Source organism: Mobula birostris, chromosome 21, assembly GCF_030028105.1.
Source record: "Mobula birostris isolate sMobBir1 chromosome 21, sMobBir1.hap1, whole genome shotgun sequence".
NCBI lineage: Eukaryota > Metazoa > Chordata > Chondrichthyes > Myliobatiformes > Myliobatidae > Mobula > Mobula birostris.
In genome coordinates, this window is record NC_092390.1 from 10,608,588 (window position 1) to 10,621,447 (window position 12,860).

The 12,860-nt window shown below is 38.7% G+C and overlaps 1 protein-coding gene across 1 annotated transcript in view; it reads right to left on the reverse strand.

Annotated features, from left to right (window-relative positions):
• Positions 1-12,860, reverse strand: part of LOC140185584 (metal transporter CNNM2-like) — a 107,032-nt gene that overhangs the window by 13,971 nt on the left and 80,201 nt on the right. Inside the window, exon 4 of the mRNA XM_072238940.1 lies at positions 2,573-2,739. Within this exon, the coding sequence (XP_072095041.1) occupies positions 2,573-2,739 (167 nt within the window). The remainder of the gene's footprint in view (positions 1-2,572; positions 2,740-12,860) is intronic.

A 12,860-nucleotide genomic window follows, 5' to 3' on the forward strand; every position in this document is an offset into this window, starting at 1 on the left:
TTCAACAAGTTAGAATCTACAAAGAACTTGAAGGCATCCACAATCATCTTGAATATTACGCTGAAAATGAAGATCTGGAGGATGCAGTCATCAACAGCATTGTATAGGAGTCCATTATCTACACAGTTTGTTCATCTGCAGTCAAGTGAACATAATGTGGCTGAACTTCTCCGTTGATAAATATTAGGAACTAATACAAAGTTTTATAATACTGCAGTAATATTGGTAGTGTTTGAATTTGTTCTGTATTTCATTTAAATATATAATTTGCTACTCACTTTGTCTTTTTATATCTTTTTAACTATTGCTGTAAAACTTTAGCTAACTGGGGCAGCCGCTTAATTGAGCTAAAGTGTACAGGCAGTGATATGTCCCAATTAATCAGAATCCACTGTATTATCTACATTTCTAACTGAATATTATTCCTGACATGAATAACAATGTCAAGAAATGCTTCCTAACCAGTTCCAAACTTGCTGATTATGTGGCTTTTTCTTTGCAAGATGTGACTTAACCTGAAATAGATTTATTTTATACATCCCTGAGATTCACTCATTCGTCACCTTTCAAGACTGAGAATTTCGCCTTTCTGCTAAATTTCCCTCAAAATTCTAACATGAAACACCATGAAACTGGGCTAGTGTTGCATCCTGACAACAAGATGAGAGCACCAAAACTGCACCAACTTTAAGAAACCAGCTACATATTTTAAATGAAAAATGGGCAGCAATATATTTAAAAAGAATACAGATTCAAAAGCAAAAATCCAATCTGCTTACAGTGGCAACATGGTGCAATGGGATTAATTATGTGAAAATAATCAAAAGATTGTATTTTAAATACTTCCTTAGCCTGTTACATGCAAGTAATCAGATTCTAAATAACTGAAATAATCACAGATAATTGCAAAACTATTTGGTAGTTATATTGCAAAGTACTACCTTAGTAAATTAAAATATATATCATAAAGCATTTAAAACATGCCAATAAAATGCCCTTGCCTCCAAAGGGACCAGCTTAATTTTACGAGCCGCCTTGAAGGTCTGCATATGGGTGCAATTAACGGAAACTCACGATGGTGATTTTGAGATTGTGTCCAAACTTCTGAGCAACACCGGCATCCGGCACAATGCTTTTCAAATAGTATGACAACTCATGGGAACTCCACTTGTTCTTGATGGAACTTGCTTTTGAAATTCCACCTATCCTTGGCTGTCTTGGGCAAATTGGGCTGAAAGAAGATAGGCCCAGCAGAAACTCCAGATCAAGCTCACCAAAGAGTATTTAGGATCCAAGGAGGTATACAGTAAGGAATTTTAATGACCAGTTCATGGGTGAATTAAAAAAAAAGAATAACCTTATCATCATCTTATTTTGTAAATAATTTGCATTGTATTCCAGTGCAGATTGGAAATTATGCATAAACACGAGAAAGTCTGCAGATGCTGGAAATCCAAAGTAACTCACACAAAATGGTGGAGGAACTCAGCGGGTCAGGCAACATCCATGGAAGTGATAGACAGTTGACATTTCAGGCCGAGACCCTTCTTTAGAATTGAGAAGGAAAGAGAAAGAGGCCAGAATAAAAAGGTGAGCGGACAGAAAGGATGCCAGCTAGGAGGTGATAGGTGAAGCCATGTGTGTGGGAAAGGTCAAGGGCTGGAGAAGGAATCTAATAGGAGAGGAGAGTGGATCACAGGAGAAAGAGAAGGAGGAGGGGGCCCAGGGGGAACTAACAGGTAGGTGAGAGAAGGTAAAAAGTCAGAGTGAGGAATGGGTGTGGGGGGTATGCAATATTTATGATAAACAAATAATGTCATCTTCACTTCAAAGTTGATTTCTTTAATTCAGTAGTACTGATGTAGTTGATTGCAATGTATATTAGGCTACCACTAATGGATAACAGGTTTTGAAAAACAGTCACACCTGATTTAATAATTAAACAAAGGAAAGTGTGTAGTTTTTGCATTTAATGACCTGCAAAGTGACCTTATAAAACTCAGCTTCTCTTTCCCTTATGTTCCAATACAGTGTAATGTTCGTTCATGAAAATATTGTACAGGCACCCAGCAATCCTCTGGTCTGATTCTTTGATAATTTTAGACTGGGGACATAGTCCTCTTTTCAAATGTGTTTTAGTTTCAGACAAGCTCTCATTTCTTAGCCTTTTCTCTCTTCTAACCTTTCTTTCAATCCTCTGAAATTAATCCATCACATTGCTTCAGAGGTTATATTATTTCTCCCTTTGTTTAACTATTATTAACTTTTTGGGTGAAAATGGTCAGAAGCTAAAACACATGTAGCCCATATCTTCTGTCCTCAGAAGCTTTTTCTTTTTGTGTTACGGAGGAAATATGAACAGACATTAAATTAAACTTTATGTAAACAGACTCTGTGCCAAAAATTTGTTGGCCACACTAAGATTAGGAATTGCACACGTCTCCTTCTCCATCTTAAGTTCAGGGATAAACTGACCAGAGGATTCCAGTGCTCAACACAAGTTTACAAATCTTAGCGAAATAAAACACGCAATAAGGTGTCCCTGCATTCAAATACAGAAGCAAGTTATTACCTTCACAAACTGGAGGTCTGTTAATTGTCGTACTGAGTAGTCTGGAAGATAATTATGGATAGTCTGATTTAGGTGGTAGGTGCTGCCCCCGAACTCAATCCGTTCTGCTGGATTTAGTGATTCTGACCTTTGTAATCTGTAGTCATTGTGATCTGGTGATTTGACGACTGAGCCGTGCATAAAATAAGGACAAATAAAATAAAAGCTGTTAGTTGCATTCCTTAAATGGATTTAAGTGCTATATAAATGTTAAAATGGATAGGTAAGCTATTAGTTTATTATACTAAAGTTATACTGACAAAAAATAGTTATTACATTGAATCATCATCAGCTAGACAAATTGCTATGATGATCACATTTTGAAATTGATTGCAAGGCAGATCAGTATCTTTATTTTAACAAAAAAATAAGTCTGTTAACATGCTTCAACCGTCACCTAGTCAGCATCTAAACAGACCTTTAATAGCTTAAATCTCATTAAAAGATTTTGTTCTCACTGCAGCAGAGCAATGGGTAACAGCGCCATCTATTGGCCAGTAACAAACAAATGATTCTGGTCTCGGGAAATTAATAAACCAATTTTCTTTTGATTGTCATCCAAGGACAGTTTCTTTGGATTTGAAACATAGGTGCACAGAAATCTAATCATTTAAGGCTGATTTTCCCAGAGTTATACAACTGTATGCAATATATTTTCTTCCCCAGTTTTAAAGACAAAGAAGACCAATTCTACATGGTTTATATCCCTCTGGAAATTTAACAAAGCCTTTGGTGGAGTCAGTCAGCTTTGCCATCTTGCACAACATTACAATGAATTGGCGGCATAATTGACATTGGTGTGTCTGTCATTAGACATTCTGAGGAAAAGGTAGAATTACTAGCACAACTCTAAACTAGGATGTCTGCCAAGTAAATAAATTACTTAGTGTCACCTTTGGGCATCCCATCCCTCCTACCATAATTGCCAAAATGATGAACTGCCAATCCTAATCTCCATAGCCCGCCACCACGCCTCCCCCACTGACTATCATCACCAGATTATGAGTTGGCAGTCCCAATTCCTCTCCAACACATAACCTAGACCAGTTATCCCAACCAAAGTGCTACCAAGATCAAACACTGACTTCTACTATCACCCCTTTCCCTTCCCCCACCAAGGGCCAGTCTTCCACTCTTGATTCACCTCACAACACTGCAGTATAGGCTCAATCAAAAGCTGACCATTATGAACACTAAGTGGAGGCATGTCATCTTGGGATACATTTGAACTCAAAAGAGCCTCATTACAAGAGAAAGATGAATCTATTGACTACACATGGTATAAATATTGTGTAATATATTGCTAAAAGCACACACATGGTACAGGAGTAATTTGTTTAAAGTCAAATTCTTTAATAGAGGGCTCATGGAAATCTCCAGAACCTTATTACAGAGACACACTCTCATCCTGCACTGGGTACTTTTCATCTTTTATTGCTGCTGTTTCACCTATTTATATGACTGCTTGGTTATTATAATAGTGTCAGTAACATTATCCTGTCTTACAAAAACATACACCTCACACTTTACATCAACCTGTCAATCTTAGGCCAGGCCACTCAGGGACTTGTTAATATTATTTTGTGTCTGTATGCACTGGATCGTAACTACATATGCAGTGTTTTGCACCTTGGCCTCCAAAGAATGATGGTTTGCTTAGATGCATACAAGTGTATGGCTGAATGACAATAAATTTGAACTTTTAAACTTGAAATGACTTTTGTTTTCTGAATGACTTGTACTTCACTGTGGCACTTCCCATGTTAAGTAACATTTTCAAACAGGAACAGCACCGTATAAATGCAAACCCCTTTCCATTTCTTCAAGCATGTTTAATATTTTTTTTACCCTCATTAGACTTTACAAAAAACTTTAACCTTTCATTATGGTTTTACTCAAAAAGCCTTCTGGATCCTTGAAGTAACAAATTAAGACTGACACATCACAAAAACAAGGAATAGGTCAAAGCGTTATGAACCAATGTAGAGAGAAATTAACTCTGCCTCTAAGTGGATTGCATCTGACTTGACGAACACGGAAAGGGCCACTTAAAGCTTCTGTCATTACTGCACCTTCAACAGCATCATTGCTTAATATGAGGAACAACGCCAACTTGAGTTTGCCTTTCTAGAACACTGAACCTACTGCCCTTTTGTCATGGAATTTACCATCTTTTTCTCAACTGTGACTTCCCACTAAATTTATGACAAGATACATGAAAAATATATTTGAATAAGCACTACCAATCCTTGATTAATAGATTATCAGGTTCAAACATAACAATATTTGGCTAACAGAAGCTTATATAAAGAAACTAACATACATATTCACATGCTGCTGGCTGCATTATTTAAACAAAAAAAAAAAAGCAGAGACGGACCACACATGCACAAAGACACAGACCTAGCCTTCAGCTGCAAAGTGCAAATGCTGAAACAGTTTGCATGAATTTCTTGGCAATTTCAGCTCAGTAGTTAGTAAAAATATTGCATGAAATGTCTTTATACATTTATGTTAAGTGTATAAACTGGTAGTCCAAATCCTGAAAAGAGCAGCAGCAGCAGCAATGAAACAATCTGGAAGAATCTGTCTTGAAATTCATAGATTCAGACAGTCATTGTACAGAAGAGGCTTTTCACATCATTGTACCCACATGGATAGAAAAGGAGTATATTTATATTCATTTACTTCCCAGTGTGTTAATACTGTAGCATCAGGTCATCCTTCATCCCTTTAGAGAAACAATTGACATTTTATTTGTACTTCTAACCTTGCTCACTAATCTCAATGGCTTTGACTCTCATTGTCCTCTGTGTCCTCATTATAATGTCTATTTCCCCTCTCCACCCTCAGTCCTGATGCAGGGTTTTGAACGGAAACTCAGACAGTTCCTTTCCTACCACAGATGCTGCGCAACCCTTGAGTTCTTCCAGCAAATTGTTGCCTGCTTATCTCAGCCTCTTACACCTGCCAACACCACCCCCAAAGATGACACCAAGAAAATGAGCTACACCTGGGGACAACTTGAAAGACTGGCCTAGGACAGAAGACTTGAGTAAGCTGCTGTTGGCAGCCTATGTCCCAGTAGAGATGGTGGGCTTACAGACTGACTGACTTTGCTTTCATTATACTTTCATACACACATAAATAGAGCAAAAGAAATTGATTTCCATGTAGACAAAATCCAGTATGGTTGCCCTTGAGAAAATGCGGGCGGGGGAAGGAAAACAGCAAGACAGGGAAGAAGGTAAAAGGAAAAAGAAAAATCAATGTAGTCACAAGTCCACTACTTTCTGCTTTGGCAACAACATCTGTAAATCACAAGGCAATGTATCAAAAGATTCAACAGATCTGATAACCCTGAATTTGCTCAACAAGATTTTAAAAAAACTAATAACAATGGTCCAATGTTACAGTGGTGCTAGAAAGTTTGTGAACACTAGAGTTATCTCTATTTCTGCATAAATATGACCTAAAATGTGCTCAGATCTTCATGCAAGTTCTAAAACTAGATAAAGAGTACCCTATTAAATAAATAACATTTTATTTATTGAGAAGAATGATCCAATATTACATGTATTTGTTGGAAACAGTATGTGAACCTCTGGGATAATGCCTTCTACAAAAGTTTTTTGGAGTCAGGTTTTTCCAATCAATGAGGTGAGATTGGAGGTGTGGGTTATGGAGGCCCTATAAAAAAGACACACAAAGTAAGGCGACTGACAGAGCCTGCTCTTCCCAAGAAAGGTCTGTTTATGTACACCATGCCTTGATCAAAATAACTTTCAGAGGACCTTAGAAGAATTGTAGAGGTGCTTGAAGCTGGAAATAGCATTTCTAAAGACCTGAGTGCTCATCAGTTCACAGTAAGAGAAATTGTCTACAAATAGAGGAAACTCAGTACTGTTGCTACTCTCCCTAGGAGTGGGCATCCTGTAAAGATCACACAAAGAGTACAAACGTACAATGCTGAAGGAGGTGAAAAATAATCTAAGGGTAACAACAAAAGACCTGAAAAGTCTCTAGAACTTGCTAAAGTCTGTTCATGTGCCCACTATAAGAAAAACACTGAACAACAATGGTATTCATGGAAGGTCAGCACAGAGGAAACCATTGCTCTCAAAAAAAAACTGCTGCAGGTCTCAAGTTTGCAAAAGGCCACCTGATGTTCTACAATGCTTCTGGGACAATGTTCTGTGGACAGATGAGACAGAAGTTGAACTTTTTGGCAGTAATGCATATTACTATGTTGGAGGAAAAAGGGCACTGCACACCAACACCAAAACCTCATCCCAACGGTGAAGCGTGGTGGAAGGAGCATTGAGGTTTGGGGCTGCTTTGCTCCCTCAGGGCCTGGACAGCTCGCAATCATTGAGGGAACAATGAATTCAAAATTGTATCAAGACATTTTACAGGAAAATATCAGGGTAGCAGTCTGTCACCTGAAGCTTAATATAGGTTGGATAATGCAACAAGGTAATGATCCGAAAGACAAGAGTAAATCAACAACAGAATGGTTTAAAAAGAAGAAAATACGTATTTTGGAAAGGTCAAGTCAAAGTCCTGACCTTAATGCTACAGAAATGTTGTGGAAGGACCTGAAGCAAGCAGTTTACGCAAGAAAGCCCACCAAAGTCCCAGAGCTGAAGCAGTTTTCTTAAAGAGAAATGGTCTAAAATTCTCCAAGCCGATGTGTAAGACTGATCAACAGTTATGGGAAACGTTTAGTTGAAGTTATTGTTGTACGGGGGGGGGGGGGTCACATCAGTTACTGAAAGCAAAGGTTCACATACTTCTCCCATCAAATACATGTAATATTGGATCATTTTCTCAATAAATAAATGAACAAATATAATATTTTTTGTGTTATTTATTTAATTGGGTTCTCTTTATCTAGTTTTAGGACTTGCGTGAAGACCTGGTCACATTTTAGGTCATATTTATGCAGAAATAGAGAAAATTCTACCAGGTTCACAAATTTTCCAGCAACACTGTAAACTCTTCAGAGAAACCACACATATATCAGCTCACCCGCTGTGTAATCACCTTATCCAGTGAGAATCTACAAGTCTTTTCTATAATATATACAGAAATCCAATGAGGAGAACCCACGGTGATGGTAAGGATAATAAAAAATTATGCAGTATCAAAATGGGAAAGCAAAAGTGCAAATATTTTTGCACTACCACACATGCATTGAATCCTAAAATGCTTCAGGAGATTCTGTTCATTGTTGTGTCCTTTCTTAAGTAGCATATAATAAAATTACATGCAACTGTCAAAATACTGAAACTACAAAATGGTTTAAATTATAAATCACTTACCATTCTTGGATATTCTGCTACACATAAATCTGATATGGTTACGTGTGATAATAACTTGTGAAGCTAAGCTTAATGGAAGTTTGAAAGCTTTAATTTTCTGTGTGCCCTTTTTACAGCAATTTGCTAATGTGTGCACTGTCACCAGTAAAAACATAGGAAAAAAACTTCACATTTATAAAAAGAACAATCCTTTTTTTAATCTGTTAGCTACAAACATCATAGTTTGGAAGAACTGTGCAATGGTAAACCTTTCAGACCATTTTCTGCAGCCAAGGTCTCTTGGAGGTGTGCTTCCACTACAGTTCTGAGGTGGCTAATCAGGTCAATATCCAAGAGTTGAGTTGGAAATCCAAATGTTGAGGCCCAATGTCCGCGAGCCTGAGTCTGAGTCCGCTGAAGACCGAAGAAGACAGCCTGTCCCTGGGGTTAGAGGACTGTTCATCTTTGTGGGTGGGAGGGAGGAACAAGGCTTGTTTTGCTGTTGTTGATTTTTTTTACTTGATGTATTCTATGTTGTTCAGCCAAGCGTGGTGAACAGGCTTTGTTAGCTTCAGAATGTGAGGCAACACCTGTGGGTTGCCCCTATCACGCCCTTGGGTGTATTGCTGATACAAACAACACATTTCACTGTATGTTTTGAAGTACACATGATAAATAAAGTTACAATTTGAAACTTGAATCTCGCATACTCCACAGACTGCCATACTTGGTCCAGGTGCTGCTTGACAAAATGGGCGGGTGAGTTGTTTGGATGGTCCCGCTCAGAGCGTTCCCAAACGCCCCTTCTCCACGCTCAATGGTGCCAAGCCAAGAGTCAACGAGAATATTACAACTTCTCAAGGAGCCTTTGAGCTCATCCTTGAAGTTTTTTCCTCAGTCCTCCTGAAAATATCCTTTGGTGATGGAACTCAAAGTGTACTGCTGGTTCATGCAAACTGCTCAGGTATGTGGAAAACTGAAGCTGGCTGAGTATAATTAGAGCCACAATCCTGATTTGGCTTGTTCATCCTGCCAACAAGTTTGTGAAGATAGTAACAGGTGCCATCTCTCCAGTGCTCAAGCTCCCCACTGTAGGTTGGTCATTCTCTGAAGGAAATGCCACCCAGCTGACAATGAGCTTGTTGCCGGATTTGTCATCTTGATCTATGACCCAACATTTAGTTCACCTCTCAGATGGCCATAGGTTAACATGATATTCTGGAAACAGAGGTGAATTTTGTCAATGTCTGTCTTCACGCATACATAGTTCAATGATCTTGCAATGAACCTTTACTGCTAGGGGTTGGTGTTCTGCACTGACAGTAGGTTGGCAGAATACCTTTATCTTATGATATTTAACGTAAGGCCCTTTCTCTTGCACACTTCAGTGAAGGAGTTAATATGTTGGACGTTAGCTTTGAGCAAATCTAGAATGGCATCCTTGACTTCAGTCTCTGTGCATACTGCAACTTAATAACTGAGACTGGAGAGACCTTTGTACTGGAGTGGGGCAATAAAGCCTACACAGTTTCCTGCAGAATACTGTTGATTAGCTCCATTTCTGTAGGAGTCTTGATGAAGATGAGGTTACAGGAGATATTGAAGGGAGTTGGAGCAATGACACAGATGTGCTTGACAAAGCTTGCACAGGCCTTGGCTCTGCAGTGAACTCACTGATAAGAACCAAAGTTCACTTCAAAGTAAATATATTATCAAGTACACTATATACTACTCTGAGATTAATTTTTTTGCAGGCATTCACAATAAGTATAAAGAAAGACAATAGAATCACTAAAAACTGCACACAACAAGATGGACAAACAGCATGGCTCACAGGTAATACTTTAGCGAATATAAAATGGAGGTGACTTTCTGAGGGTAGCCAAATTTCAGTCGGATTTTTATAATCTCTCTTGGATGACAGACTCAGACTTTTAAAAACCCTGGATTGTAAACACATGAACAAGGGTTTACCGAATGTTTCTTGTAAAAATCGAGTGCCCTAAAATAAAATGGATTGCACATTATACATACCATGCACCATCAGCTCCTCTGATCAATGCAGAGTCAAATAACATTTAGAGAGTATGGAATATAGTTCTGTCGCGATGAGAGGTTATGTTTCTAATTTTCTCCTGAAGATGCTATCTGCTTCCCACATTCTGGTATGCTGCCCAGGTTGTCATTATTCATGTGTAAGGCTTGAAAATGAGCTTCAGCAGGCCACTAGGCTTTGGTAGACATCACAGTTGAGATCATTCCAGTCCTCATATGATACACAGCAGAAAACCTAACTGATTTAGCTTTCCTATCCGAGAGAACTGATCAAATCAAGTCAGGCCCTGGATATGATCAACCAACACTCCATAATCTGGGTATCAGATCTAGAGCTTTCTTCACACTCACTGGCTCAGTAATTTTCTGGAAAAATTCAGAAGTATCAAGGAAGCTTTCAATTCATTTTAATTGTATGCTGTTTAATTATAAAGTGCAGCAGTTGATTTATGACATGAAAAATAAAATGTCGTACATTCTCAATAAATAGCATATACAGTACAGAGAAATAGAGATTCAATTACTTTTCATCAGAAATGGGAAAAGTAAGGAGGTTAAAATAAAATGCTTTACATTGTGGAGAATGTGAAGGTAGAACAAAAGGAAAAATCAAGGACAGGTGGGAGACGAGGAGAGGATATGATGCAGACAGCTAAATGAGCTGACATACAGTAGAGAAAAACAAAACTAATGCAAATAGGAGGATGAAATCTGAAGTTAATCAGAAAGAATGGACAGTAGGAAATCTGAGTGCTGGAACAGTGAGACACGGGGCCAAAATAGCTGATTATGTGGAAGTTCTGAATTCAATCCCATCTAGAAGACTTGAGTATGTCAAGACAGACAAAGGGGTGTTCCTTAAGCAGATTTAAGATCAGGTTTAACATTACTGGCACATTGTGAAATTTGGTGCTTTGTGGCAGCCCCAGACTGCAAGACAACAATAAATTTATAAATTACAATAAATACACACACACACACACACACAGTAGCATGCAAAAGTTTGGGCACCCCTGGTCAAAATTTCTGTTACTGTGAATAGCTAAGGGAGTAAAAGATGAACTGATTTCCAAAAGGCATAAAGTTAAAGATGACGCACTTCTTTAATATTTTAAGCAAGAAAGCTTTTTTATTTCCATCTTTTAGTTTCAAAATAACAAAAAAGGAACAGGGCCCGAAGCAAAAGTCTGGGCACCATGCATGGCAGTACTTAGTAACACCCCCTTTGGCAAGTATCACAGCCTGTAAACGCTTTTTGTAGCCAGCTAAGGGTCTTTCAATTCCTGTTTGGAGGATTTTCGCCCATTCTTCCTTGCAAAAGGCTTCTAGTTCTGTGAGATTCTTGGGCTGTCTTGCATGCACTGCTCTTTTGAGGTCTATCCACAGATTCTCGATAATGTTTAGGTCAGGGGACTGTGACAGCCATGGCAAAACTTTCAGCTTGTGCCTCTAGAGGTAGTCCATTGTGGATTTTGAGGTGTGTTTAGGATCATTATCCTGTTGTAGAAGCCATCCTCTTTCATCTTCAGCTTTTTTACAGATGGTGTGATGTTTGCTTCCAGAATTTGCTGGTATTTAACTGAATTCATTTTTCCGTCTACCAGTAAATGTTCCCTGTGCCACTGGCTGCAGCACAAGCCCAAAGCATGATTGATCCACCCCCATGCTTAACAGTTGGAGAGGGGTTCTTTTCATGAAATTCTACACCCTTTTTTCTCCAAACATACCTTTGCTCATTGCAGCCAAAAAGTTCTATTTTAACTTCATCAGTCCACAGGACTTGTTTCCAAAACGCATCAGGCTTGTTTAGATGTTCCTTTGAACCTTTTGAATAGAACTTCTTGGCCGCAATGAGCAAAGGTATGTTTGTTGAAGAAAGGGTGCAAAATTTCATAAAAAGAACCGTTCTCTAACTGTTAAGCACGGGGGCAGATTGATCATGCTTCGGGCTTGTGTTGCAGCCAGCGGCACAAGGAACATCTACTGGTGGAGAAAAGAATGAATTTAATTAAATACCAGCAAATCCTGGAAGCAAACATCACACCATCTGTAAAAAAGCCAAAGATGAAAAGAAGATGGCTTCTACAACAGGATAATGATCCTAAACACACCTCAAAATCCACAATGGACTACCTCAAGAGGCGCAAGTTGAAGGTTTTGCCATGGCCCTCACAGTCCCCTGACCTACACATCATTCAGAATCTGTCGATAGATCTCAAAAGAGCAGTGCATGCAAGATGGCCCAAGAATCTCACAGAACTAGAAGCTTTTTGCAAGGAAGAATAGGCGAAAATCCCCCAAACAAGAATTGAAAGACTCTTAGCTAGCTACAAAAAGCATTTACAAGCTGTGATACTTGCCAAATAGGGTGTTACTATGTACTGCCATGCAAGGTGCCCAAACTTTTGCTTTGGGCCCTTTTCTTTTTGTGTTACTTTGAAACTGTAAAAGATGTAAATAAAAAAGTTTTCTTGCTTAAAGTATTAAAGCAATGTGTCATCTTTAACTTTAGGGCTTTTGGAAATCAGTTCATCTTTTACTCACTTAACTATTCACAGCAACAGAAATTTTGACCAGGGGTGCCCAAACTTTTGCATGCCACTGCGTGCGTGCGTGCCTGTGTGCGTGTGTGCGTGTGTGTGTGTATATATATATATAAATAAAATAAATTACATAAGTAGTGTAAAGAGAGGGTAAAAAGTACTGAGGTAGTGTTCATGGGTTCCATGTCTATTCAGAAATCCGATGATGGAGGGAAGAAGCTGTACCTGAAACGTTCAGTGCGTCTCTTCAGGCTCCTGTATCTCCTCCTTGATGGTAGCAATGAGAAGAGTGCATGTCTTGGGTGATGGGGGTCTGTAACGATGGATGCTGCTTTTTTGAGGCATAAC